This window comes from Geotrypetes seraphini, chromosome 13, assembly GCF_902459505.1.
Source record: "Geotrypetes seraphini chromosome 13, aGeoSer1.1, whole genome shotgun sequence".
NCBI classification, from domain to species: Eukaryota; Metazoa; Chordata; class Amphibia; order Gymnophiona; family Dermophiidae; genus Geotrypetes; species Geotrypetes seraphini.
In genome coordinates, this window is record NC_047096.1 from 49,237,102 (window position 1) to 49,263,721 (window position 26,620).

General features: G+C 43.5%; 1 protein-coding gene across 9 annotated transcripts in view; it reads left to right on the plus strand.

Annotated features, from left to right (window-relative positions):
* Nucleotides 1-26,620, plus strand: part of ARHGAP32 (Rho GTPase activating protein 32) — a 786,874-nt gene that overhangs the window by 730,719 nt on the left and 29,535 nt on the right. For all 9 annotated transcript variants that reach the window (XM_033918046.1, XM_033918043.1, XM_033918048.1 and 6 more), the window contains 3 exons: nt 12,993-13,137; nt 14,733-14,815; nt 26,264-26,371. In XM_033918046.1, the coding sequence (XP_033773937.1) occupies nt 12,993-13,137; nt 14,733-14,815; nt 26,264-26,371 (336 nt within the window). The remainder of the gene's footprint in view (nt 1-12,992; nt 13,138-14,732; nt 14,816-26,263; nt 26,372-26,620) is intronic.

Consider the following 26,620-nt stretch of genomic DNA (forward strand, 5'->3'; position numbering starts at 1 on the left):
CCTTAGTATTAAGGCTTGCAGCTATTGTATTGAATAATGTACAGTACATGTTGATTGTTTGAATGGATATACAGAAGAGCAGTCATATAATAATGAGAAAATTAGAAAGACACTTAATTGAATGAATTAGGCGGACTATATCGGAAAAGATACCCTGGGGTGGATGGTTTGAAAGACGTGGTGTGTGTGTGTGTGTGTTTTGTTTCTTAGTGTCCAGGACTTGTAGACTGTGTATAGACTCATTATTATTATTACTCATTATTATTATTACTTATTACAAGTCAGTAGGGAAAATAGAGAAGCCAAAGACTTCAATATGTAAAATATAGCGTTTTATCAATAGGACAGAGTAGAGGAGAACAAAGAAAGGACTAGATCCCAGCTCTTTTTTGTAAGAACATGTAGAGCAAAATCACAGTAAAAAAGCAATACCGGTAGCATAATACAGGGTGCCCACAAAAACACTCCTTGATATATATATTTTTTTTTTAGTTAAAAAATGTTTTATTAAATTTTCAAAACCGTAACAAACAAACTGAAATATTCTTTCACCTTTGAGGCTACAGTTTCATCAATTCGTAAAGTTTCATATGGTATCTGTTGATTACATATTCTCGATGTGCGCCCCACCTTTTACTCGCCAAACATCGATGTGATAATCGAGCTCGGACCAGACTCTCCAAAGCATATCCAGCGTGATCGCGTTTATAGCTTCAGTGATGCATTCCTGCAGATCATCCATAGTTATGGGTAGTGGAAGTAAGTACACTCTGTTTTTCACGTACCCCTAAAGGAAAAAGTCACAAACAGTAATGTCCGGTGATCTTGGGGGGCCACTCGAGGAATGCCTGGTCATTTTGTCGCGTTGCATTGTCTGAAGGTTGTAACTTCTATACCAATTGCAGCTTATAAGGGAGAAAGTGCAAGCGATTGTGTAAGATCTGCTAACCGCGCTTTATGGGACTTGAATTTGCTGTCATCTAATTTATAAACACATTCCAATAAGTTTTGATTTTGTAACCATTTTAAAATGAAGGAGTGTTTTGTGGGCACCTTGTATCGCTAAACAAAACCAAAATTAGAGGACTACTGTATATATGACTGTCTCTGGGGAAAAGTGACCAACGTTTTATCCAAAATGCTGAGAATGGCAACTGAGTCACAGCGTCAGTAGTGGAAATCTTAAGTAAGGAAAATAGGCTGCTGATGTAACCGTCCTGATGCAGCGGTAGTTAAGCTACCGTGAAACGCGGGCCGCGTCGGGATTTAAGAAGCAGCTTTGAGAGATTGAACTACCGGGATGCTAAGAGGAACAGATTTTATGGCGTTTGAGAGATTACTGAATGTGGACCAGGAAGACTGAATACATGTGAGCTAGTGATACAAGCTCAAGATTGAGATAAATAGAAATTTTAAACATTAATGGAAATGTTCATTCACTACTGACTCTAGTAGCTATGTAGTTGATAATTGTGTTTTCAGGTTTGTTTGTTTTTTAAAAATAGGAGGGAGGCAAGAAAGAAAGGAAAAAGGAAGAAATATAAAATAATGAATAAAGGAAGTGTGGGGGGGGGGAGTTTATGCCAGGTAGCAGAACAGGGTTGCAAGTGTGATCCTGCTCACGCTAAATCATATCACCAACAAGTTCTTAAGAGCAGGATGTAGTCAAACAGCTGATAATCACTTCTTCACAAATTCGAATGAAACTTAAATCCAGACTCAAATTGCTGAAAGACATTTATAGCAGCTCAGAGATCTAACTTATTAATCAAAGCAAGTAGGTATATCATAGTGCATTAGTTACTCAGATCATAGGATCTCTTATAACATAATGTTACCTCCTGCCATCCCTAGTTTTCAAAAAAAAATCTCAAAAAATTCCCCTCAATGTGTTAACATCAGTTCCAAAATACTTTTTTGTGTATTCCCTACTTCCTCCAACTAATAATAAATGCAAACAATAAATTGCAGAATTTTCATAGGAATCACAAATAGTTTTCACAATTGGCAACACTTGTCTTGACTGGACTAAACCAGTTCCAGTGCTGACAGGGCTTTAGGCTCCCGATGCTCACTAATGTTCACTATGGTCTTAGCGTTTCAATCTAAATGATCTTCTTCAAAGGGATGTCTATCATTGTTGCCACATTGAAAAATATATATAATACAGTGGTACCTTGGAATCCGAACTTAATCCGTTCCAGAGCCCTGTTCGAGTTCCAAAACGTTTGAATTCCAAGACAATTTTTCCCATTGAAAATAATAGAAACTGGATTACCGTATTTTCGCGGATATAACGCGCACCATTGTAAAACGCGCACAGGGGTATAGCGCGCAGAAATCACGATGATATGTACAAAAACTTTTCTATACCGCGCTCAGGCATATAACGCGCATGCTGCCCGACTCTCCTCTGGCCACCCCGACTCTCCTTTCGCTCTCCCCGACTCTCCTCTGGCCACCCCGACTCTCCTTTCGCCCTCCCCGACTCTCATCTGGTTGCCCCGACTCACCCTGACTTTCGGTGCACTGCCCCGACTCTCCTCTGGTTGCCCCGACTCACCCTGACTTTCGGTGCACTGCCCCGACTCTCCTCTGGTTGCCCCGACTCACCGTTCACCCGCCCTGACTTTCGGTGCACTGCCCCGCCTCTCTGTGCCTGTCCCCCTTGAAGTCCTGTCCCCCCTTGAAGGTCTGCCTGTCCCCCCTTGAAGGTCTGCCTGTCCCCCCTTGAAGTCCTGTCCCCCTTGAAGGTCTGCCTGTCCCCCTTGAAGATCTGCCTGTCCCCCCTTGAAGTCCTGTCCCCATCCTGAAAGCCTGATGCCCCCCCTCGACGTCCGATTCTTCTCCCCCCTCGGCAGGACCACTCGCACCCCCACCCCGAAGGACCGCCGACTCCCCGACAATATTGGGCCAGGAGGGAGCCCAAATCCTCCTGGCCACGGCGACCCCCTAACCCCACCCCGCACTACATTACGGGCAGGAGGGATCCCAGGCCCTCCTGCCCTCGACGCAAACCCCCCTCCCCCCCAGCCGACCCGCGACCCCCCTGGCCGACCCCCACGACCCCCCCACCCCCCTTCCCCGTACCTTTGGAAGTTGGCCGGACAGACGGGAGCCAAACCCGCCTGTCCGGCAGGCAGCCAACGAAGGAATGAGGCCGGATTGGCCCATCCGTCCTAAAGCTCCGCCTACTGGTGGGGCCTAAGGCGCGTGGGCCAATCAGAATAGGCCCTGGAGCCTTAGGTCCCACCTGGGGGCGCGGCCTGAGACACATGGTCGGGTTTGGCCCATGTGCCTCAGGCCGCGCCCCCAGGTGGGACCTAAGGCTCCAGGGCCTATTCTGATTGGCCCACGCGCCTTAGGCCCCACCAGTAGGCGGAGCTTTAGGACGGATGGGCCAATCCGGCCTCATTCCTTCGTTGGCTGCCTGCCGGACAGGCGGGTTTGGCTCCCGTCTGTCCGGCCAACTTCCAAAGGTACGGGGAAGGGGGGTGGGGGGGTCGTGGGGGTCGGCCAGGGGGGTCGCGGGTCGGCTGGGGGGGAGGGGGGTTTGCGTCGAGGGCAGGAGGGCCTGGGATCCCTCCTGCCCGTAATGTAGTGCGGGGTGGGGTTAGGGGGTCGCCGTGGCCAGGAGGGTTTGGGCTCCCTTCTGGCCCAACTACACAAAGTACGGGGAAGGCGGGTGGGGGTGTCGTGGGGGTCGGCCAGGGGGGTCGCGGGTCGGCTGGGGGACGGGCGGAGGTTCTTGGGGGGGGGGCGGTCGGTGGGGGGAGGGGGTTTGCGTCGAGGGCAGGAGGGCCTGGGATCCCTCCTGCCCGTAATGTAGTGCGGGGGGGGGTTAGGGGGTCGCCGTGGCCAGGAGGGTTTGGGCTCCCTCCTGGCCCGATATTGTTGGGGAGTCGGCGGTCCTTCGGGGTGAGGGTGCGAGTGGTCCTGCCGGGGGGGGGGATGTATCGGACGTCGGGGAGTCGGCCGGGCAAGAGGGCTTGGGCTCCCTCTTGCTCCGATCGTGGATGCGGGTGCGGGTGGGAGCGCGTGCGAGCGGTCGTTCGGGGTGGGGGTGCGAGCGGTCCTGCTGGGGGGGTGAGTCGGGCGGGGTGGGAACTATGTTTAAAAACTTTTGTATACCGCGCTCAGGCATATAACGCGCGAGGGGTATGCGCGGTACGTAAAATCACGTATAACGCGCGCGTTATATCCGCGAAAATACGGTAATCCATTCCTTGGTCCCACAAACTCAGATTTTCCAATAAATTTAACAGTAAGCACACTGGCAGAGACAGCAAGATCGGGTCCACCTGGCATAGACAACAAGATTGGGCTCCCCACCAGCATAGACAGCAAGATCAGGGCCCTGCAGGTATAGGCAGCAAGATCGGCAACTGGAAGCTGTGCTCAGCCCAAAGCTTCCCTCCCAGGTGGAAACAGGAAGCTGCGTCAGAGGGGAAGCTTGCAGTTCCCGTACGTTCGGATTCCAAAGCAGCGTTCAGATTCCGGGGCAAAATTTAATTTAAAAAAAGTTCGGATTCCAAGTTGTTCGAGTTTTGGGGCGTTCGGATTCCGAGGTACTTTTATTACAAGAATTTTATTACAAGAATGTTACAAACTTGCTAGCTTGTTGTTAATATTGTTGCATTGCTCAAAGCGGCAACTACAGTGTTGATTTAATTCTAAGCATCCCAGCTGGGGAATAAGCCCCAGCTTATAATATACCTACCTGCTTTGATTAATAAGATAGATCTGCGAGCTGCTATAAATGTCTTTGATGCAATCTGAGTCTGGAGTTAAGTTTCATTTGAATTTGTGAAGTGATTATCAGCTATTTGGCTACATCCTGTTTGTAGGAACTTTTTGGTGAAATGATTGGAGCAGGAGCATGAAAATGTCTCTTATTTGAGGAAATATATAGATCCCAGATTCTGAGGCTTTTCCTACCCTATAATACAGTAAGAGATACCGCAGGCTACTATGTTTATTTATTTATTTATTACATTTTCTATAATGTTCTCTCAGGGGAGCTCTGAATAGTTTACATGAATTTATTCAGGTACTCAAGTATTTTTCCCTATCTGTCCCGGTGAGCTCACAATCTATCTGATGTACTTGGGGCAATGGGAGGATTAAGTGACTGCCCAGGGTCACAAGGAGCAGCATAGGTTTGAACCCACAACCCCAGGTGCTGAGGCTATAGCTTTAACATTAAAGAAAAGAAAAATTAAGACATAGCAATAGCCAAAGAAATTAAATATAGAAAACATTCCACTCAATATTTCTACAGCCCACATTATCAGCTGAGGGGGGAAGGTAGATAATATCATACATAGATCGTAATATTTTATAAAGAAAATGTTAAACACCCTCTGGCATTTTTCAGTGTTAATTCAATACTTTCAAACCTAGGGGCCCTTTTACCAACTGCAGTAAAAAGTGGTCTTAGCGTGTCCTTACTAGGATTATTTCCAAATACTAAGGCCATATTTCTGCATGGGTAAAATAGTTGCTTTTCCAGATTTATTTTTTAAATTAATTCTCACACACTAATTTTTACATTAGCACATGAGTAGGGTTACCTTATGGTTCCAAAGCATGTGGCCGTAGGGGCTCATGCATAGGATTACCATATGGCTCCAGAAAAAGGAGGACAGATAGAGACATCTGGGTTTTACTTCCATTGAAAGTAAAACCCGGATGTCTTAATCCATCCTCCTTTCTCTGGATCCATATGGTAATCATATGCTTGAGCCCCTACGGCCACATGCTTTATAGCTAGTAAGGGCTCATGTGCTCATCAGGCACTACTTTCTCAGAATACACTTAAGCTCTGCCCCTTGACCTTCCGCCCTTACTAAATAAAATCTATTGCTATTTATAGCACATGGGAGGTACACACCAATCACAAAATTATCGTGGGATGCTTAAGGCCTTTTTTTTTTTTTTTTACTATGTACTTACTCAACTTAGTAAAATGACTCCCTAGTTACTAAGAAAAGGAAATATATTATTAAGAAGATGTTTTTGATACAAGAAACGACTGCTGTCCTAATGTGCCTAGGGGCACTGAGATGTGGAGGATGACTTTTTTACAGCATAAGCCTCGAGTTTTGGCACTAGGTGGCACATTTTCCTCCGCTTTTCATGTAAGTGCCTTATGGGCTATCAAGAGGCTAGATATTCTCTTGAAGAAAGTGTTGTGGTTTTTTGGGGTTTGTGGTGTTACTGTTACGTGGTAGTATTTTCTTGTGGAGCTCACCAGGAGTGCATTAATAATGAACAGGAAAGAGAGATTTTACTAAATAATTGCTGCTTCAGGAAGCCATGAGTATTGTGTGTTGAAGCTTCACGTGTTTGGATGTATTGTTTAGAACAAGGGTGCCCAATACGTCGATCGCGATCGACCGGTAGATCGGGAAGGCAGCGTGAGTCGATTGTGGAGCCCATCCCGGGCTCCATGATAAACTTGTGTTGCCATCCCGATCTACCGGGCCGATCAGCCTTCCTCTCCCTGATGTCCCCCACTGCTGCCCCAAGCTCTCCCTGCAGAAGCGTTGGACCAACCAGCAGTCCTCTCCCCGACATCAATTCTGACGTCGGAAAGGAAGTTCTGGGCCAGCCAATCGCTGCCTGGCTGTCCCAGAACTTCCTCTTTGACGTCAGAATTGACGTCAGGGAGCGGAATGCTGGTCAGTGTGACACTTCTGCAGGGAGAGCTTAGAGCGGCGGTGGCTTGGGGGCCTGCTCCCTGATGGCGGTGGCAAGCCTAGTGGCTTGGGGGCCTGTTCCCTGATGGCAGAGGCAACAAACCTAGTGGCTTGGGGGAGGGCAGGGAGAAAGAAAGAAGGGGCAGGCAGGGAGACAAAGAAAGAAGGGAAACAGAAAGAAAGGGGGAACAAGGAGACAGAAAGAAAGGGGGCATGAAGAGAGAAAGAAAGAAAGGGAGGCAGGGAGACAGAAAGAAAGAAAAAGTTGGGGGACAAAATGAGGTCTGGAGGAGAGGAAGCATACAGGAGGCTTAAAGAAGGGAAGAAATATTGGATGCACAGTCAGAAGAAGAAAGTGTAACTAGAGAGAGGCTCATGAAATCACCAGACAACAAAGGTAGGAAAAATGATTTTATTTTCAATTTAGTGATCAAAATGTGTCCGTTTTGAGAATTTATATTTGCTATCTATATTTTGCACTATGGCTCACTTTTACTAAACCGCAATAGCGTTTTTTAGCACAGGGAGCCTATAAGCATTGAGAGCAGCGCGGGGCATTCAGCACAGCTCCCTGCGCTAAAAACTGCTATTGCGGTTTAGTAAATAGGAAGGGGATAAATTTGTTTATTTTTGTATGGTTGTTACTGAGGTGACATTGCATAGAGTCATCTGCCTTGACCTCTTTGAAAAAAACCCGGAATATGAATGATAACATTTTCTCTGCCTTTCAGTGTGCTTTGTGTTTGTTTGTTTTTTTAATTTTATTGTTGGTAGATCATTTTGACTTGGTGATTTTAAAAGTAGCTCGCAAGCCCAAAAAGTGTGGGCACCCCCGATTTAGAACAATGCTTCTTTAGTCTTTCAGTACTCCCTAGCTACTACTTCAGTGCTCCCTAGCCAATACGGTTTTCAGGATATCCACAGTGAATACGCATGAGGGAGGCTTGCACACCCATGCTTCTTGTACAATCTTTGTAGTTATCCAGAAATCAAACTTGCTGTGGGGTACTTGAGAATAGTTGCAGAGAACGGATTGAAGTAGAAATAGTTCCTACAAAGCCATGGCGGCCCACACATCGTTCCCTTGTGGTGGTCTTGCTGTGGAACAAAAGTCTAATTCTGTGTGAGTCACATCAGCTTTCAAGTGATTTAAGTGCTGGGAAAGGCACAGTTAAGTGCTGAGAGATTGTGGTTTTGTTCATTGAATGAATCTATAATTACCGGGCGATCCAACCCAACATGTTTTCTGCATCTTAAGCCAAGCTTGAGTCCTTGAATCTGCTCAGCTGTTAAATTTAGGGTCCTTCTGTAAATAGTTTGTATAAGAAGAGAAGAATTATGATTATTTTATTTTTTTCTGTATTAGTAGATTTTTGCCACCTGGCATTGTTTTATTACTTTTGCAGTGATACTTTTTACTCTTATTTTTGGATCCTGGTAGTAATCCTGCTAGCTGAGAGTCCTTGCAGTGTTGTAGGAATAGAAAAATAACCCAATGGTTAGAGCAGTTGGCTAAAAACCAGGGAAGCCAAGGTTCAAATCCTGTTACCATTTCTTGGGATCTTGGGTGTCACCTAATCTTCCATTGCCTCTGGCACAAACAGAATTTACAGGAAAATAACTACTATTCCTGAATATAACCTTTTTTTTAAATTCTTTATTCATTTTAAATATTTTCAATAAGTGCAATACAAATTAAATACATTTTACATTTAAGACATCACTTAATACTCTTTCAAGAAACAAATCAATCTATATCCTCCCCCCACCCTATCCCATAACTATTATAAATTTTTAATTTAATAATCAAATCTTCAAAAAGCTCATTATGATATACATTTCATATCCATAAGAGATAATAAGCACTAATAAATAAACCAATACATTAATTTTACAAGAATTCAGAGAATCATTTAAAAATAAATCCACCATCCCTCCCTCCCCCTGAATATAACCTTGAGTTACTTTGGAAAAAGACATGAACTAAACCACAAATCCCTTTCCCTCTTCCTTATGTAGGGTCATTAGCATAGAGGAAGACATTGAGTAGATGGTTGGGGGTAGGGTTGCCAGATTTCCGTCCCAGCCCCACTCTGTTCCGCCTCCAGCTCCGCCCCGTTGTGACCCCAGCCCTGCCCCACATGAACCACCTCGAGCTTGGGGCCATGTCTGGAGGGCCTCTGCACATGCGTGGACGTCCACATGATGACATCATATGCATGTGGCATTACGTCAATGTTGGCGCATGCACAGAGGCCCTCCAGATGTGGCCCAAAGCTTGGGGATTTCCAAAACCCGGGCAAACTGAGGGGTTTTGGAAATCCCTCCAGGCACCCAGTCAGTCCTCTAAAAAGGGGATATGTCCAGGAGTTCCCAAATGTCTGGTAACACTAGTTGGGGGAGTAATTGTAGTTTTAACCATTGGGATATGGATCCTTACACCTCTGGCATTTTGGTGCTATGCAGTTGGGCGTAGGATACCCTCTCATATGTTAGACCCACCCATTCATTTCTTACTTGTGTTGACTCATACAGCTTGTCAGCACGGTCCAGGCCACTTAATTTGAAGCAGCATTTTCCATCTGCACATACCAGTGGAGAGCAAGTGCTGCCAGCCCTGGCAATTCAGAAGGCAGCTTTTGTTACATAAACATTTGCACTTAGGGTTTTCCTCTCTAGGGAGAGCAAAGAAATATGTGCTGTGGGGTTTTTTTTAATGTGGTTGCTGACGGACTTCCTTACGACCAGGAGATACTTGCTGAGCTGTGTGTATTTCATATCTAAGGAGCTTCTGCAGAGCAGATGCAGAGCAACTGGTGGTGACTCTGGTATTAAATTTGCTTAGGCCTATGCAGCCCGGTCCCCAAGTGAAAAGGACCGTCCTGTGTCTAAGGCCTAGTTCCAGATCTAATTGTTCAATTGCAAAGGAGTATGATATTTAGAACATAAGAATAGCCTTACTGGGTCAGACCAAAGGTCCATCAAGGCCAGTAGCCCATTCTCATGGTGGCCAATCCAGGTCACTAGTACCTGGCCAAAACCCAAGGAGTCTTTCCCTTCATTCTTCATCCCAAATCATGTTTCCACTCTGGAAAGTGACAGTGGAGTGTGGATAAATCAAATTCTTATATTTGAGGTTTGTTGCACAGACTTCTGTAAAGGGATATTGATACTGTATCTAGCCAGGCAAGCAATCCTGGGTTCATAGACAACGGCGCAAAAGACAAAGGCGCGCCCGGACAATTGAGCGCAGCGCGGAGGTGCGCACCGCTCAAAATTACTGTTTTTAGGGGCTCCGACGGGGGGGTTTGTTGGGGAACCCCCCCACTTTACTTAATAGACATCGCGCCGGTATTATGGGGGGTTTGGGGGGTTGTTACCCTCCACATTTTACTGTAAACTTAACTTTTTCCATAAAAACAGGGAAAAAGTGAGGTTTTCAGTAAAATGTGGGGGGTTACAACCCCCCAAACCCCCTACAACGCCCCCACAACGCGGCGCGATGTCTATTAAGTAAAGTGGGGGGGTTTCCCCCCCACGCCCCCCCGTCGGAGCCCTAAAAACAGTAATTTTGAGCGGCGTGCACCTCCGCGCTGCGCTCAGTTGTCTGGGCGCGCCTTTGTCCCGGCGTGCTTTTGACCTGACACCGCAACCCTGCCTTCGTTAAAACAGGAAACCCATTAATTCTCAGTCATAGAAACATAGAAACATGATGGCAGATAAAGGCCAAATAGCTCATCTAGTCTGTCCACTGCAGTAACCATTATCTCTTTCTCTCTCCAAGAGATCCCACATACCTATCCCAGGTCCTCTTGAATTCAGACACAGTCTCTATCTCCACCACCTCTTCTGGGAGACTGTTCCATGCATCTACCACCCTTTCTGTAAAAAAATATTTCCTTTGATTACCCCGGAGCCTATCACCTCTTAACTTCATCCTATACCCACTCATTGCATAGTTTCCTTTCAAATGAAAGAGACTCGACTCGTACATTTACATAGGTATTTAAATGTCTATCATATCTCCCTTCTCCCACCTTTCCTTCAAAGTATACATATTGAGATCTTTAAATCTGTCCCCATATGCCTTATGGCGAAGACCACTCACCATTTTAGTAGCCTTCCTTTGGACCGACTCTATCCTTTTTATATCTTTTTGAAGGAGCAGCCTCCAGAATTGTGCACAATATTCTAAATGAGGTCTCACCAGGGGCATCAATACCTCCTTTTCCCTACTGGTCATGCCTCTTCCTATGCAACTCTAGCATCCTTCTTGTTAAGTCTCTTGTTAAGTAGCAGCTGTGGTGTCGAATGACTGCACTTGTCATATTGTAAATAGAAGGATGTATCAGCAAATAAGTTAAATTTAAGCATAGCATCAAAACACCTTTCCTACTATTGTCCCTCTTAATTTCAGCCAGTGCAAATCTAAGGTCCCTTTGCCCAGGACTGCAGTATTCTCTGAAGTTGGCATCATCAAGCATTTGTAGCTAAATAAAATTGTAAATAGGCGGAAACTCTGCTCATTAGATAAGTCCCTCCTCTGTGTACCCTTCTCCTCTACAACCAGTCCCCGTCTCTGTCTCTGGTGGTATTCAAAGCCAAACTAAAAGCCCACTTATTTGAAGCTGCATTTAAACATTGACCCAACCAACATATATTGTCTGTCATACCCTTAATAATCCCCTCTTTGTGTCTGTCATAATGAGATTGTAAGCTAACTGCCATCAATTGGATGCAATAACAAAAAAGGCAGACCTAGTCACATCAAGGTTCATTGAGGGGACGCTCGGGAACACAGGCTATGCACACAACACAAACCACATATAATCTAATGTGAATAATAACAAGATGAAGGGTGCTCTCAGTGTGAACCACCAGCGATAGGAGTCCAGCTCCAACGCTTCACTTCTGGGTAGAGGTGATAAATCCCCACCCGCACACCATCATAGAGCACCCTAAGTGTGCTGAAAATCAAAATGAAAATATCCACCAATTAAACCAATAAATCAACAGTTTTTTGATTTCTCATTTTGCAGATAAGTACTTGATTTTTGTTTTGTATGGTGTATTTTGATTTTTTGGTTTTATTTTTCGGGGGGTTCAGCTGGCAGGGTTCATTCAGGGGTCGCTCAGGTTATATTGGTTTACTCACCTGTTGATTTATTGGTTTAATTGGTGGATATTTTCACTTTGATTTTCAGCACACTTAGGGTGCTCTATGATGGTGTGCGGGTGTGCAGACCTAGTCCCCTCAATGAACCTTGATGTGACTAGGTCTGCCTTTTTTGTTATTGCTAGTGTAGGTTTTGGGCAGTGTTGGAGTGTATCTTTTGCGATCAATTGGATGCAAGCATTTGCACCAGATTTTGGCAAGCATAAGTTCTTGGGCAAAGTTAGGCCCAAGAAGTGCACCAAGCTAACATTCTGTAAAAGATGCAGTACAGATCAGAACTGTGCCTAACTTTGGGCATTGTTTACTGAACCTAGTTCTTTGTGTCTATGAGAGAAATGCTTATTTTATGTGGAAAAATGCATGCTGATTATTTGGGGCTAGGATCTGGTAAACTGTTTTAAGTTGTTTGTTTGTTTTGTTTTAATGTATGAGACTTCAACTAAATCCAAGTCATAAAAACACCAAGGAAGGATCATGAATGTCAATAAACTTTTCTGTTTCTCTCCTCTTCATGTCTACAATGCTGGTCCTTTAAGACTACTTGTCTTAAGCGTCATCTGTTTTGTAAGATGAAGTATGATATGAATTGACAATTTTGATGTTTTTTTGACTTGTTTGTTCATTTTTTAATTGTGTATATTTGGTTGTAATCCGCCTAATTTAAAGGCAGAATATAAAGAATAAACTATAACTGCCTGTGTTTTATGGCAAACCTTGGATATTTGCAACCTCACTCATTTTGCAATTAAATGGCCAGATTTGCAAAAATCTGCAGCCTGGTCACATTTTGCTGGCTGCTTTAAAGGCCTCATACTGTATTTGGCTACTGTTCTTGATATATGTAATAGCAGTTTCAAAAGAGACCCTGAAAATTACATGTATGCTTCTAGTTATACCACACCTAGAAGAGAAGTGACACGAGATGTGATTTTGACTTAATTTTTTTCTACCTTCCAGAAGTAAAACTTGATGGAGCTGTTGGAGGAAAACTTGTATGGCAATATTCTGGAACTAGGAATATTTTAATCTTTCCGCAACACAAGTATCATATTGCATAAAGAAACAAAATGCAAACTTTATCTTTGATATATAGTTTATTTCCTTATCCATTGTAGGCATGAATTTGACTCGGAACAGATCCCCGACCTGACGAAAGATGTTTATATTCAGGACATTCACTGCGTGGGTTCCCTCTGTAAGCTTTACTTCCGAGAGCTTCCCAACCCCTTGTTGACCTATCAGCTGTATGAAAAATTTTCTGTAAGTCTTCACAAACATTTCATGTAGAAATCTCCCATCTGGAGTTGTCAGCTGTGTTGTCATTTAGGAGGGAAATTATGAAGCTACGTTAGGGCCTTCATTCATGTTTGTTTATTTATTATTTATTTTAAACATTTTGATTCCACTTATAGCCTAAGCTATCGCAAACTGTGTGCCTCTTGAGACGCCAGGTGTGCCGCGAGACGCTGGGGAGGAGGAGAGGTGCCAGCGCCGGCTGGCTGCTTACAGGATTTCAGATCTTTACATAGCCTCAATGAGCCATTCAAAGCATTCCATAGCCGAGGCCCAGTAACACAATTTAAAGAGCTCTAAAGTAGCTTGTCTTGCCCTGCTTCAATGATGTAAAGCAGTTCATTACTTTATAAAAAAAACACAAAACATGACTTTTGGTGTGCACTGGGATTATTTTATTGTGTTGGGAGCATGGGGCCTCAAAGCAATGGCCCAATGCTCCCAGGTCGGAACCTGTAGGCCTGTGCCATTCTCCTCAGCCCCTAATCACTTCCCTCATCCCATCTCCATAATGGTACATCTAGCAGTAATCTAGTACAACTACTTCTAGGGAGCACCATTTTGCATATAGTACCAGTCGGGACAGAAGCAATTGGCTTGAGTAGTTGCTGGCCAAGAGGTATGGGGGCAGGGAAGGGAGGATGTGAGGAAGGGGTGGGGGGCAGAGAGGTGCTGTGCCCCCACCAAAGGGCACCCAGGGTGGTTCGCCCCACATCCCTTTTACTACACCACTGGGTCTGTGAAATCCTGTTTGGAATTTATTTAGCAGTGTACAGATCAGTAGTCCATTCACCTTAAACTGGACTTTAGGAGATGGTCATCATAACAACAATATTGCCTATTGTGTTCACCTCACTGGTGATTAGAGATGTGAAGGCCCATAATAAAAATGGACAAAATCTGAGGTGGGGAAACATATCTTTCTCCTTTTCTTCTGAGCAGAGCAAAATTTTCATCTTCCAGCCTCATGAACAAAAAGGAAAAAAAATCTTATTTTTCTGTATCTTTCCAGTCCTGCACAACAGTACAGCTTGTGACAGAAACACACTGAGAAAAGAAAAATACATTTTGGATGCGGACAGCTTCTTAGGGTTAATTGACATAATTCCGTAGACAACCAGAGGATTATTTTATAAACCATTTCTGTATGTAAAACATTGACTTATGCACATAAATAGCCTCCTTTAAATGACAACCAGCGTAAAAGTGCATAAGATTAGGACACGCTGACCCCATGACTATGCATTTTGAATGTTGCTTGCAGGCTGGCTGCAATGAAGGGGAGGAAGAGTGACAAGTAAGTTGTGGTCAGTGGGACAGGCACAAAGCTAATTTGCCTAAAGTACTGAACACCCTTGAATCAGCCCTGACTGTGATGAGAAAGAGTTTAAATTCCTTCTCCTGAGAAACCTACAGACCAAAGAAGGGAGGAAACAGGTGGTAGAAAAGAAATCTGAAGAAATATTAGCCGATGGAAAGACAAACATGCTAGATGAGGAACCATTTTTTGGGTGATTGTGTAACATATATTCAGCATTCTCATTTCTTTTGTTTTGTGACAGGATGCTGTCTCTGCTGCTACAGATGAAGAGCGATTGGTGAAAATCCATGATGTCATTCAGCAACTGCCACCGCCTCATTACAGGTCAGTGCTCATTTATCCCCTTCCTGCGATACACGACGGTTGCCCACAGATGAGGACCTCGTGGCTCTTTTGTCACTGCCTACAAGGTTACTTCAGACCCTTAGAAACTGCCAATTGCCTTCCTTCTTCTCCAACTCTTGCCTGGTAGATGTTTAGGGGCATCTACTGCAGCGCTCCCCAAACTATTGGTCGGAATCGTAAATGGGTCACGTCGACAGTGGATGGGGTCACATTAACAGGGCTGCTTCTGGAGTAGCCTAGTGGTTAATGCAGCAGCCTAAGAAATTGGGCTTGACTCCCACTACAGCTCCATATGACTCTGAGCAAGTCACTTAACCCTCCATTGTCCCAGATACAAAAGAAAAGAAGTACTATATATTCTCAAAAATAAGCCAAACTGAGTCAACAACTTTTCCTCAAAAAAAGGGAGGAAAACTGTTAATTTGAGTATAAGCCGGGGACTTTGTATTCAAGTCCACCACTCAAGTATACCATTTTTATTTTGCCGGAACACGGCCCATGTCGAGTCATTTGTATTTTATACATTACAGTAAAACCTTGGTTTACAAGCATAATTTGTTCCGAAAACATGCTTGTAACCCAAAACACTCGTATATCAAAGTGAATTTCCCCATAAGAAATAACGGAAACTCAGACGACTCGTTCCACAACTCAAAAATTTTAATGCAAAATACTATACGTACTTGTATTGCAAGACCTCACTCATTTAGGGGATGGAAGCTGAGAATCAGCATGGGGGCACTAGGAATTAGACACTGTGCCTTATAGAATAGTGCGCTGACAGATGCATTAATTTTAACGAGAGCCAATTAACATAAATAATTGGTGGTTAGCTCCCAGTGTTTGATCGTTCAGAGCTTATCATCCAACTTATTACCATGCACGTCTCGTAAGCATGCCCAAAGTTGTACACACAACTTTGGGCGCTCTATATAGAATCCCAGGGATTTGTGTTTATGGAGAAATGTTCAACACTGAGCGCAGTCTGCACCATTGTATCATGTGCTGAAAAGAGAAGATATTGATTGTGATAATTGTAATATGCAGGATATAAAGGGAGCCCCATAACCAATATATATTAGATACAATTTTAGTTAAGACCTTAAAAGATAGTAATATTTGGACCACCTTTGAGCGCGTATCTGAATCCCTGGTCCTCAATCTCTGCCTCAAACTGAAATCCTGTAATTGCTCCTTGGACCCATTCCCCTCCTACCTATACGAGAACATTCCCGCTCAGGCTATTTCTTCTATCACCATTCTCATAAACTCCGCCCTTCAGTCGGGCCATTTCTCCCCAGAAATGGGTCACATCGCCTTGACCCCACTACTGAAAAAATCTGACCTTGACCCTTCCATATCATCCAGCTATCGCCCAATTGCAAATATCCCTCTCCTAACCAAGATGCTAGAGTCCATCATTTCTTCCCAACTCTCATCATACTTAGAGAGATTCTCTATTCTTTTACCCTATCAATATGGCTTTCGTCCTAACTTCAGCACCGAATCCCTACTGTCTTCCCTGACAAATCCCCAGGTCCCGACGGAATACATCCAAGGGTTCTGAAGGAATTAAAGGAGGAGATAGCGGAACTACTACAGCAAATTTGCAACCTATCCCTAAAAACAGGAGTGATCCCAGAGGATTAGAAGATAGCCAACGTTACGCCCATCTTTAAAAAGGGATCAAGAGATGACCCTGGAAACTACAGACTAGTGAGTCTGACCTCGGTTCCGGGAAAAATGGAGGAAGCTCTGATAAAAGAAAGCATCGATGAACATTTCGAAAGGAACGAACTTCTGATAACCAGCCAACATGGTTTCTGCAAGGGGAGATCGTGCCTAACGAACTTATTGCACTTCTTCGAGGGAGTTAACAAACAAATGAACAGAGGAGACCCCATAGACATCATATATCTAGATTTCCAAAAAGCCTTTGATAAGGTGCCCCATGAACGTCTACTCCGGAAACTGAAGAACCATGGGGTGGAAGGAGATGTACATAGATGGATCAGAAACTGGTTGGAAGGTAGAAAGCAAAGGGTAGGAGTGAAAGGCCACTACTCGGACTGGAGGAGGGTCACGAGTGGTGTACCGCAGGGCTCGGTGCTTGGGCCGCTGCTATTTAATATATTCATAAATGATCTAGAAACAGGGACAAAGTGTGAGATAATAAAATTTGCAGATGACACCAAACTATTTAGTGGTGCTCGGACTACAGAGGACTGCGAAGAATTGCAAAGGGACTTGAACAAGCTAGGGGAATGGGCGACGAGGTGGCAGATGAAGTTCAACGTTGAGAAATGCAAAGTATTACATATGGGAAGCAGAAACTTGAGGTACAACTATACGATGGGAGGGATATTATTGAATGAGAGTACACAGGAAAGGGACTTGGGGGTAATGGTGGACATGACAATGAAGCCGATGGCACAGTGCGCAGCGGCCGCTAAGAGAGCGAATAGAATGCTTGGTATAATCAAGAAGGGCATTGCGACCAGAACGAAAGAAGTTATTCTGCCGTTGTATCGGGCGATGGTGCATCCGCATCTGGAGTACTGCGTCCAATTTTGGTCGCCGTATCTTAAGAAGGATATGGCGTTACTCGAAAGGGTCCAGAGGAGAGCGACACGTCTGATAAAAGGTATGGAAAACCTTTCATACGCTGAGAGATTGGAGAAATTGGGTCTCTTTTCTCTGGAGAAGAGGAGACTTAGAGGGGATATGATAGAGACTTACAAGATCATGAAGGGCATAGAGAGGGTGGAGAGAGACAGATTCTTCAAACTTTCAAAAAATAAAAGAACAAGAGGGCACTCGGAAAAGTTGAAAGGGGACAGATTCAAAACGAATGCTAGGAAGTTCTTCTTTACCCAACGTGTGGTGGACACCAGGAATGCGCTTCCGGAGGACGTAATAGGGCAGAGTACGGTAATGGGGTTTAAGAAAAGATTGGATAATTACCTACTGGAAAAGGGGATAGAGGGGTATAGATAGAGGATTACTGCACAGGTCCTGGACCTGTTGGGCCGCCGCGAGAGCGGACTGCTGGGCACGATGGACCTCAGGTCTGACCCAGCAGAGGCATTGCTTATGTTCTTATGATTTCAAGTGTTCAACAACTTCACTCTCGAAACAAGTTCGCCGTCCTCCTACAATTTGACCTTTCCTCTGCTTTTGATGTTGTTCACCATGATATTCTTGTTTACCAACTCTCTGAGATAGGTATCAACTCCACAGTCCTAGGTTGGTTCTCTAAATTCCTCCGCTCTCGTTCTTACATTGTTAACATGAATGGCACCTCATCCTCTCCCTGGAAACCGAATTGTGGAGTCCCGCAATGCTCTCCACTATCCCCTATCCTTTTCAATATCTATATGTCCTCCCTAAAACTCCTCCACCTATCCCCCCTTGAAACAATTTACACTTATGCAGACGACATCCTCATCCTCCTCGAGACCGATTCGAACCTCACCGACCTGTCTAAGAACATATCCTCTTGTATAATGAACCTACAATCCTGGGCCCACACTGTGCAAATGAAATTGAATGAGTCCAAAACAAGACTTCTTTGGCTCGGTCCAAAACTAGATTACCTACCCACCTCCATCCCACTACCCTCTGACTCCTCTCTGCAGCTTGAGTTTTCGAGCAAGGTCTTGGGCATCATCATTGATTCCACATTGTCCTTCAATGACCACCTCCAATCCTTGGTAAAAAAATGCTTTTTCAGCCTTCACATGCTGAGGAAAGTTAGATCCTGCTTCCATCAAAAACATTTTACCCTCCTTGTCCAATCCATCATCCTCTCCAGATTGGACTATTGCAACTCTATCTACTTAAGCCTAACTAAGAAAAACCTCCACAGACTCCAACGGATTCAGAATGCCGCAGCCAAGCTCATCTTCACTAAAAGTAAATTTGACCATGTCTCCCCGCTCCTGGCCAAGCTCCACTGGCTTCCGATAATCGCCAGGGTCCACTATAAATGCGCCTGTTTAACTTTCAAAATCCTATATCGTATCCTCCCTCCCTTTATCCCTCTTTCTTGGAATTCCTCAAACCCTAATACCACCAGATCCTCCCACAAATTAAAACTATCCTTCCCCTCGCTAAAAGGCATTTCCCACACAGGAAAGCTAGGGATCTCCCTCCACTTCAAAATCACTGAGCTCTGGAACAACCTTACCTCCCCTCTTCGGAACTTGAGCTCTCTCCAAGTTTTCCGCAAACATCTGAAAACCTGGCTTTTCTCAAAAAATGTAAGTCTCCCTCCAACTTAGGAATCAAGGAAACTCTTATATCTTGGCATCCCAAGTCCTCTAAATTTTCTTCACACCTAACCCTCTGTTGTAGTTCCTTCCTATTTCTCCTACTGTAAACCGCGTCAAGCTCTACGAACGTGGAGATGATGCGGTATACAAACCTAAGGATTAGATTAGATTAGATATAAAGATATAGCTGAATAATAGAAATAATTCAGAGATTGTGACACAGCATAGTATAGACAACACAGCACGCAAAGTACATATTTTGCTGTTGTAGAACAATATTTAACTACACTTTTGTGTTAGATTTCTTTTCTCGATCTCTTCTGAGATAGAATTAAGAGCTGGGGGGAAGCCTGTCCACCTAGTTATTTTGACCAAACAATATCATTTGCTGTTTAATTCATGTAGATCATAGACTGAGTAAAGACATCTTCAGGTTGATCTGAGCAATGTGTTTCTCTTATTCATTTATATCTTCACACGACCATGAATCTAGTAAGAATGAATATTCTACTAAGAAATAAAAATTACAAAATCCAAATTATGGGCCGAATGTGAAGGAAGAAAATGAATTGAGCTTCTCCAGGGAATTTAGTGTTGTGTATCAACTTAAAATGAAATATAGCATTAAAGAATGCAACAGCTCATAAATCTTCATGCCAGGACATGACTGCAGACAGTCTAGCAAGAGGGTATGCAATCAGTGTTCTTTGTAGCATCAGACATGAAAGATTAGTTGTGTGTTAGCTCCAAGCTTACATCTTTTATCAGTGCGAGTGGAATGAGTGCAGGATTGAAGATGAGAACCATGAAAAGAGTTTGCCACCCAAACTGTTTTATGTACTGAAGAATTAAGCACCATAGTTTCTCGTTCATAAGTTGTTCTCATGTATATGTCACATCCCCACTTTCCCCCTGAAGTACTGTGAAAATGTGGTGATTACCTATTAGTCACTCTGATCCCATCTATCCTTTCCTACGCATCCATGTTGGGTCCAGCATCTCCCCTTCTCCCATCTTTCCCAGGATCCAGCATCAAAAACCCGGCGTGGATAACAAATGCAGTGAAAAAGGCGATAAGTGACAAGAAAACATCATTCAGAAAATGGAAAAAGGACCAAACAAAGGACAACCAGAAGGAGCACAAAAGGCACCAAAAAGACTGTCACCGAGTGGTTAGGCAAGCAAAAAGAGAATATGAGGAGAGACTGGCGGGGGAAGCAAGAAACTTCAAACCATTCTTCAGGTATGTGAAGGGGAAACAACCAGCCAGGGAGCAAGTGGGACCATTAGACGATGGAGACAGGAAGGGAGTAATAAAGGAGGAAAAAGAGATAGCTGACAGGTTAAACAAGTTCTTCTCGTCAGTCTTCACGAGAAAGGACACATCCAATATCCCAGAACCCGAGGAGACCACAAACAAGGACCATGATGAAAAATTGGTCCAACTAGAGGTAAGCAAAGAGGATGTCCTCAGACAGATAGACAGACTGAAGAGCGACAAATCACCAGGCCCGGACGGCATCCACCCAAGGGTACTAAAAGAACTGAGAAACGAAATAGCGGAAACACTTCATCAAATATGTAACCTATCCTTAAAAACTGGGGAGATCCCAGAGGACTGGAAAATAGCAAACGTCACGCCCATCTTTAAGAAGGGATCAAGGGGTGACCCAGGAAACTACAGGCCAGTGAGCTTGACCTCAGTTCGAGGGAAGATGATTGAAGCACTGGTTAAGGACACAATCTGCGAACACATAGAAAACAATGGACAACTGAAGGCGAGCCAGCACGGCTTCTGCAAAGGAAGGTCGTGCCTCACAAACTTGCTGAACTTCTTTGAGGGAATAAACAGCCAGTTGGATAAAGGGGAATCCATAGACATCATTTACCTTGACTTCCAAAAAGCCTTCGACAAGGTACCACACGAACGACTGCTTAAGAAGCTGTGGTGCCACGCGTTGCAGGGGGATGTCCACCGATGGATCAAACACTGGCTGGCAGGCAGGAAACAGAGAGTTGGAGTAAAGGGCCATTACTCAGACTGGCAATGGGTCACAAGCGGAGTTCCACAGGGGTCGGTGCTGGGACCGCTCCTGTTCAATATATTTATTAACGACCTGGAGACGGGGACGAAATGTGAGGTTATTAAATTTGCTGATGACACCAAACTCTGCAGCAGAGTTAGAACCACGGAAGACTGTGAAGACCTGCAAAGGGACCTAACGAGACTGGAAGAGTGGGCAAAAAAGTGGCAAATGAGTTTTAACATAGAGAAATGCAAGGTTATGCATGTAGGGAAAAAGAACCCGATGTTCAGCTACAAAATGGGGGGATCATTGCTAGGGGTGAGCAACCTTGAAAGGGACCTGGGGGTGATGGTGGACGCAACACTGAAAGCATCAGCACAGTGTGCAACAGCCTCAAAGAAAGCAAACAGAATGCTGGGTATCATTAAAAAGGGTATCACAACCAGGACGAAGGAAGTCATCATGCCGCTGTATCGTGCAATGGTGCGTCCACATCTGGAGTACTGTGTCCAGTACTGGTCGCCGTACCTCAAGAAGGACATAGCAGTACTTGAGGGGGTCCAGAGAAGAGCGACTAAACTGATAAAAGGTATGGAAAACTTCTCATAGGCTGACAGGTTGAAAATGCTGGGGCTGTTCTCCCTAGAAAAGCGGAGACTTAGAGGAGACATGATAGAAACCTTCAAAATCCTGAGGGGCATAGAGAAGGTAGACAGGGACAGATTCTTCAGACTGTGGGGAACCACAAGTACAAGGGGTCACTCGGAGAAACTGAGAGGGGACAGGTTTAGAACACATGCTAGGAAGTTCTTTTTTACCCAGAGGGTGGTTGACACATGGAACGCACTTCCGGAGGTTGTGATAGGCCAGAGCACATTACAGGGATTCAAGGAAGGTTTAGATAGGTTCCTAAAGGAGAAGGGGATTGAGGGGTACAGATAGAAGTAGAGGTAGGTTATAGAAATGGTCAGGAACCACTTCACAGGTCATAGACCTGATGGGCCGCCACGGGAGTGGACCGCTGGGCACGATGGACCTCTGGTCTGACCCAGTGGAGGCAACTTCTTATGTTCTTATGTTCTCACCTGTGCTTATCTTTTTTTTTTTTCTTTTTTTTTGGGGGGGAGCTGCAAATATGTTGTGTGCCAGCACAGGTCCTTTCTGTTCAGGTCTGCATCAACATTGTGTCCTCGTTCTGACAGAAAATGAATGATAGGAGTTCTTCAGAAAGAGCGTACATGAGCACAGGCCTTATGAAAAGGCCCCACCCCAGTATACATTGGACCCTAGAGGGATGGTGGGGAGGAGAAGTGGGGAGATGCTATACCTGGCATGGGTAGGTAGGAAAGAGGAAGGTAAATGTTGGACCTGTGGATAGACTCACATAAGAACATAAGAATTGCCGCTGCTGGGTCAGACCAGTGGTCTATCATGCCCAGCAGTCCGCTCACGCGGTGCCCCTTAGATCAAAGACTAGTGCCCTAACTGAGACTAGCCTTACCTGTATACGTTTTGGTTCAGCAGGAACTTGTCTAACTTTGTCTTGAATCCTAATTTTGGCCTTTAAATTCATCATAAATTTTGCAACCTATGTTAAAATATATGGCAGTTAATTTTCCTAGGGATGTACAGTATTGCATATTCCTTTGGATTTTTCTTGTATCTTTTTCAGTGTTAGCTGATGGAGAGTCACATGTAGAGAATGACATGGGGACAAGGCTTGTCCCTGTCCCTGTCCCTGCGAGCTCTATTCCCATCCTCTCAAACTCAGTCTGATCCCATCCGCCCATTCTCATAGTTATGATTTCATATTTAAATAATCATATTAAAGTATAAAAAGAAACAATATTCTGTGCAACTGTCATTTTATAAATCACAAATACAGAACAAAGATCAACAAAGCCTGTCTTACTTCACAAATAATCCCCTCCACTATCAGGAAAACTGAATGCTACATAGAAAATTTATGCTAATAGAATACCTTGGTCACATACACAGAACATAAATGCCAAATACATAATAGCTGACCAAAAATGATAAACATAAATTAAAAATCAAAATCCCAAGAAGCTACACCTTCCATCTACTATAATACCAAAGAAATAGAAAGATCCATTTCTTCTCATACTATTCAAAATATAAAGACCATACATGCCAGGGATGGTGTTAGGCCAAGGAGTGCAATTAGGGCAACTGCTCCATGGCTAGAGAGCCCTAAGCCTGCTTGAAGCTGAAGATGGCATGGGCTAATAGTGAACTTTGGGGTTCCCCTTTCAAATTTCTGCCCTGGGTCCTAGCCATGCCTAAACCAGCACTAGTAGGATAAATATTTCAGTTCTCATATATTCTAATCACAAAGTAGAAAATAAATTATTTTTTTCTACCTTTTGTTGTCTGGTCATTTTATTTTTCAAGTCATGTTGATCCCAGGCTCTGGTTTCTGTTTCCCTCTGTCTTCTCTTAACTCACTTGCCAGGGTCTCCTGCTTACTTGACATTTCTTCTCTCCATCTTCTATCTTTGTGTACCTATCTTTCCCTTCTCTGTGTCCCCTATACTTCCCTGTCCAGCTTCTCCACTTTGTCCATCTCCTTGTATTTATCAACATTATACTATGGGCTCCTTTTACCAAGGTGCGCTATGCTTTTTAGCACACGCTAAACGCTAACTCGTGCATGTTAGTCTATGGACGCATTAGTGGTTAGCGTGCGCATAGATTTTTAGCACGCGCTAAAACACTTAGTGCATCTTAGTAAAACAGGAGGTATGTCTTGCATTACTTACCTACCTTCTGTGTTCCTATTCTCTTCCATATCTAGCACTTTCCTTCTGTGGCCATATATCCCCTCCCATGTCTGGCATTGCCCCTCTGTGTCCGTGTACCATTCCCATGCAGCATCTACCTTTCTGTCCCTCTCCCTATTTTCCTCTCCATGCCCATTATAACCCCTCTATTTTCTGTATACCTCCCCGTGTCTCTCCCTCTCTCTTCCCTTTCTTCCTACCAGTTCTTTGGATGCATTTTATATAGCTTATGTATTTGTTTTTAGATTTTTTGTTACTTTAATAAATTCCTGTAGCCTGTACATTTTCCTGCAGTTTTGTTTTGCTTTCTTGTTGTGCATCTTCACTGCAGGTCTTGTTGGTTCTCGTTTTGTTTTGCTTTCAGTATTTCATCCCTTCATCCCCTTAATATGTGCAAAATTTGGGATGACAGTTATTCTCCACCTATCTTACTCTTCTGACTTGGCCCCTTCTGACTTCTTGTTTCCTAAACTTAAATCCACACTGAAAGGAAAGCAATTTGACACCATTGAAAACATAAAGCAACTTTTGGCGATTCCTGAAGAAGTGTTTAAGCACTGTTTCCAGAAGTGGAAACGGTGTTGGGAAAAGTGTATATGTAGGGAAGGGGAGTACTTTGAAGGGGACCCAATAATAATAATTTATTTTTAAATACCACCTAACCAGCAGTTTATAGCGGTTTACACAATAGGTACTCAGCATACAATATAATAATAACATCATACATAATAAAATTCTAAGTAACTAATACAAGCTTTAAAACTAATAAATAAAAAAACACAATATAAACAAAAATAAGTATAGATTAAAAGTACATTATAACTACGTGATAATATGAAAATCAGTAATGTATATTATATTATTTAAATAAGTGGGTTTTAAGATCTTTTCGAAACTGATAGCAAGTAAGAAATGGAGAAACGAGAAGATTCAAACATGAATTCATTAATCCTGCTTGGATGCTAAGGTCCCATCCATAAATTTTTTGTAACGACATGCATTTGCTGAAGGAAAATAAAACTAACCAGATCTACGAATATTTTGTAAGACAAGTTGTAAGATTGTTTAATAAATTTTTATAAAATCAGTGCTGGAACTTTTTGAACAGATCTCGTATTAGGTTACTGTGGAATAATTGCACTATATCGTAATTGTACAGATAAAATGGTTAAAATATACATTAGGGAGATAATTATATAAACCTTTTTTGTGTGTAAATGAGCTGTTATAAGTTAATTAATGCCAGAAAGTACACACGTCCCCAGCTAGGCATGTGCCTGTACAAAAGGCGTGAACAAGGAAGGAGTTTAGGTATCAATAAGGTTTTATATTGCATTAATGATAACTCTGGAGTATTTCCCCTCTGTGTTTTCTAAGTAACAAAGGAGAAATGTTCTTTGTTGAAAGAAAAATGTACTGATGCCTAGAGCAATTCCCTCTAGTGGTTTATAGACTATCTTTTCTTATTGTTCTTTCTTGTAAAGTGTTAGGAGACTCATTTTCAAAGCACTTAGACACACAAATTACCATAGTAACCGTGCTGTGATCTGTGATACTTTGTGCGTCTAAGTGCTTTGAAAATGAGCCCCTTGGTTTAATAAGATGGAACTTGCTTATATTGAAGGAGTAACATTAGAAAATTCCTATAGAACCATGGTGGGTGTATGGAATAGCCTCACAGTGGAGACTGGATTTTAAGAGTCACAGGATTCTACAAAGTTTGGGACAAGCACAGCGAACCTCAACTGTGAAGGATAAAGGAAAAGCCTGAGATAAGCTGGAGTCTCTGGCATTGTCATTTGGGCAAACATTTTGGGCCTTTGGGTCCCTTTCTTCTGCCATATTCCATGTTTCTGTAGTATATGATCAAAAGCTATGGGTGATTCATTTGAGCCATGCTCTATATGTGCATGCCCTAAGGGAGCACCAGTCCTGTTCTTAGTTTTGGTGATCTCCAAAGAGTTCTGTTTCTCTGTGAGGAGGAACAAAATTGCAAAGCAGACTTTTTAGATTTGAAATTCTGTTTAATTGAGGTTCTGTTCAACAGACAGTGATGCAAACCAGCGACTGCTGCTGCTCTGAAGGAGCCGCTGCCTCATATCCTTCCCTTCATGCTTCACCTTCTCCCTAGTAGCGTGGTCTCAGATTGGCCACGCTACTAGGCCACGTGGACCTCCGTTGTTCTTGCAACCCTGCTAGATGTGTAATACTCTGAAGACAGGGCAGAGCTGAGGATAGTTTGTGGCTTAGTCTCTTCTCCTTGTGATGATTGGTTTCCCAACCTGTCGCCTTACACAGTTTTCATTGCTTGTCATTTGTCAGGACGTTGGAGTACCTCATGAGACATTTGTCACATCTGGCTACTTACTGTGCCGTCACAAACATGCACACTAAGAACATCGCCATCGTCTGGGCACCAAACCTTCTCAGGTAATATCCGAGTTCTTTGATTTTACTTGTTCAAATTGCCCATGTGCATTTTTATTTAAATTACCAAAAAAAGGGAACAAGCCTGAGAATTGTGTTTTGGTTTTTTAAAAAAATAATGTACTTATGACCTAATATATGTGCTAGATTAATACTTTGGCGATAGTGGGAGGCAAAGAGGGATGTTAGCTAACAGTAAACGGTTCTATTTAGCACAGTTTCATTTGGTTTTGAATTCTAAATGGATAAAAA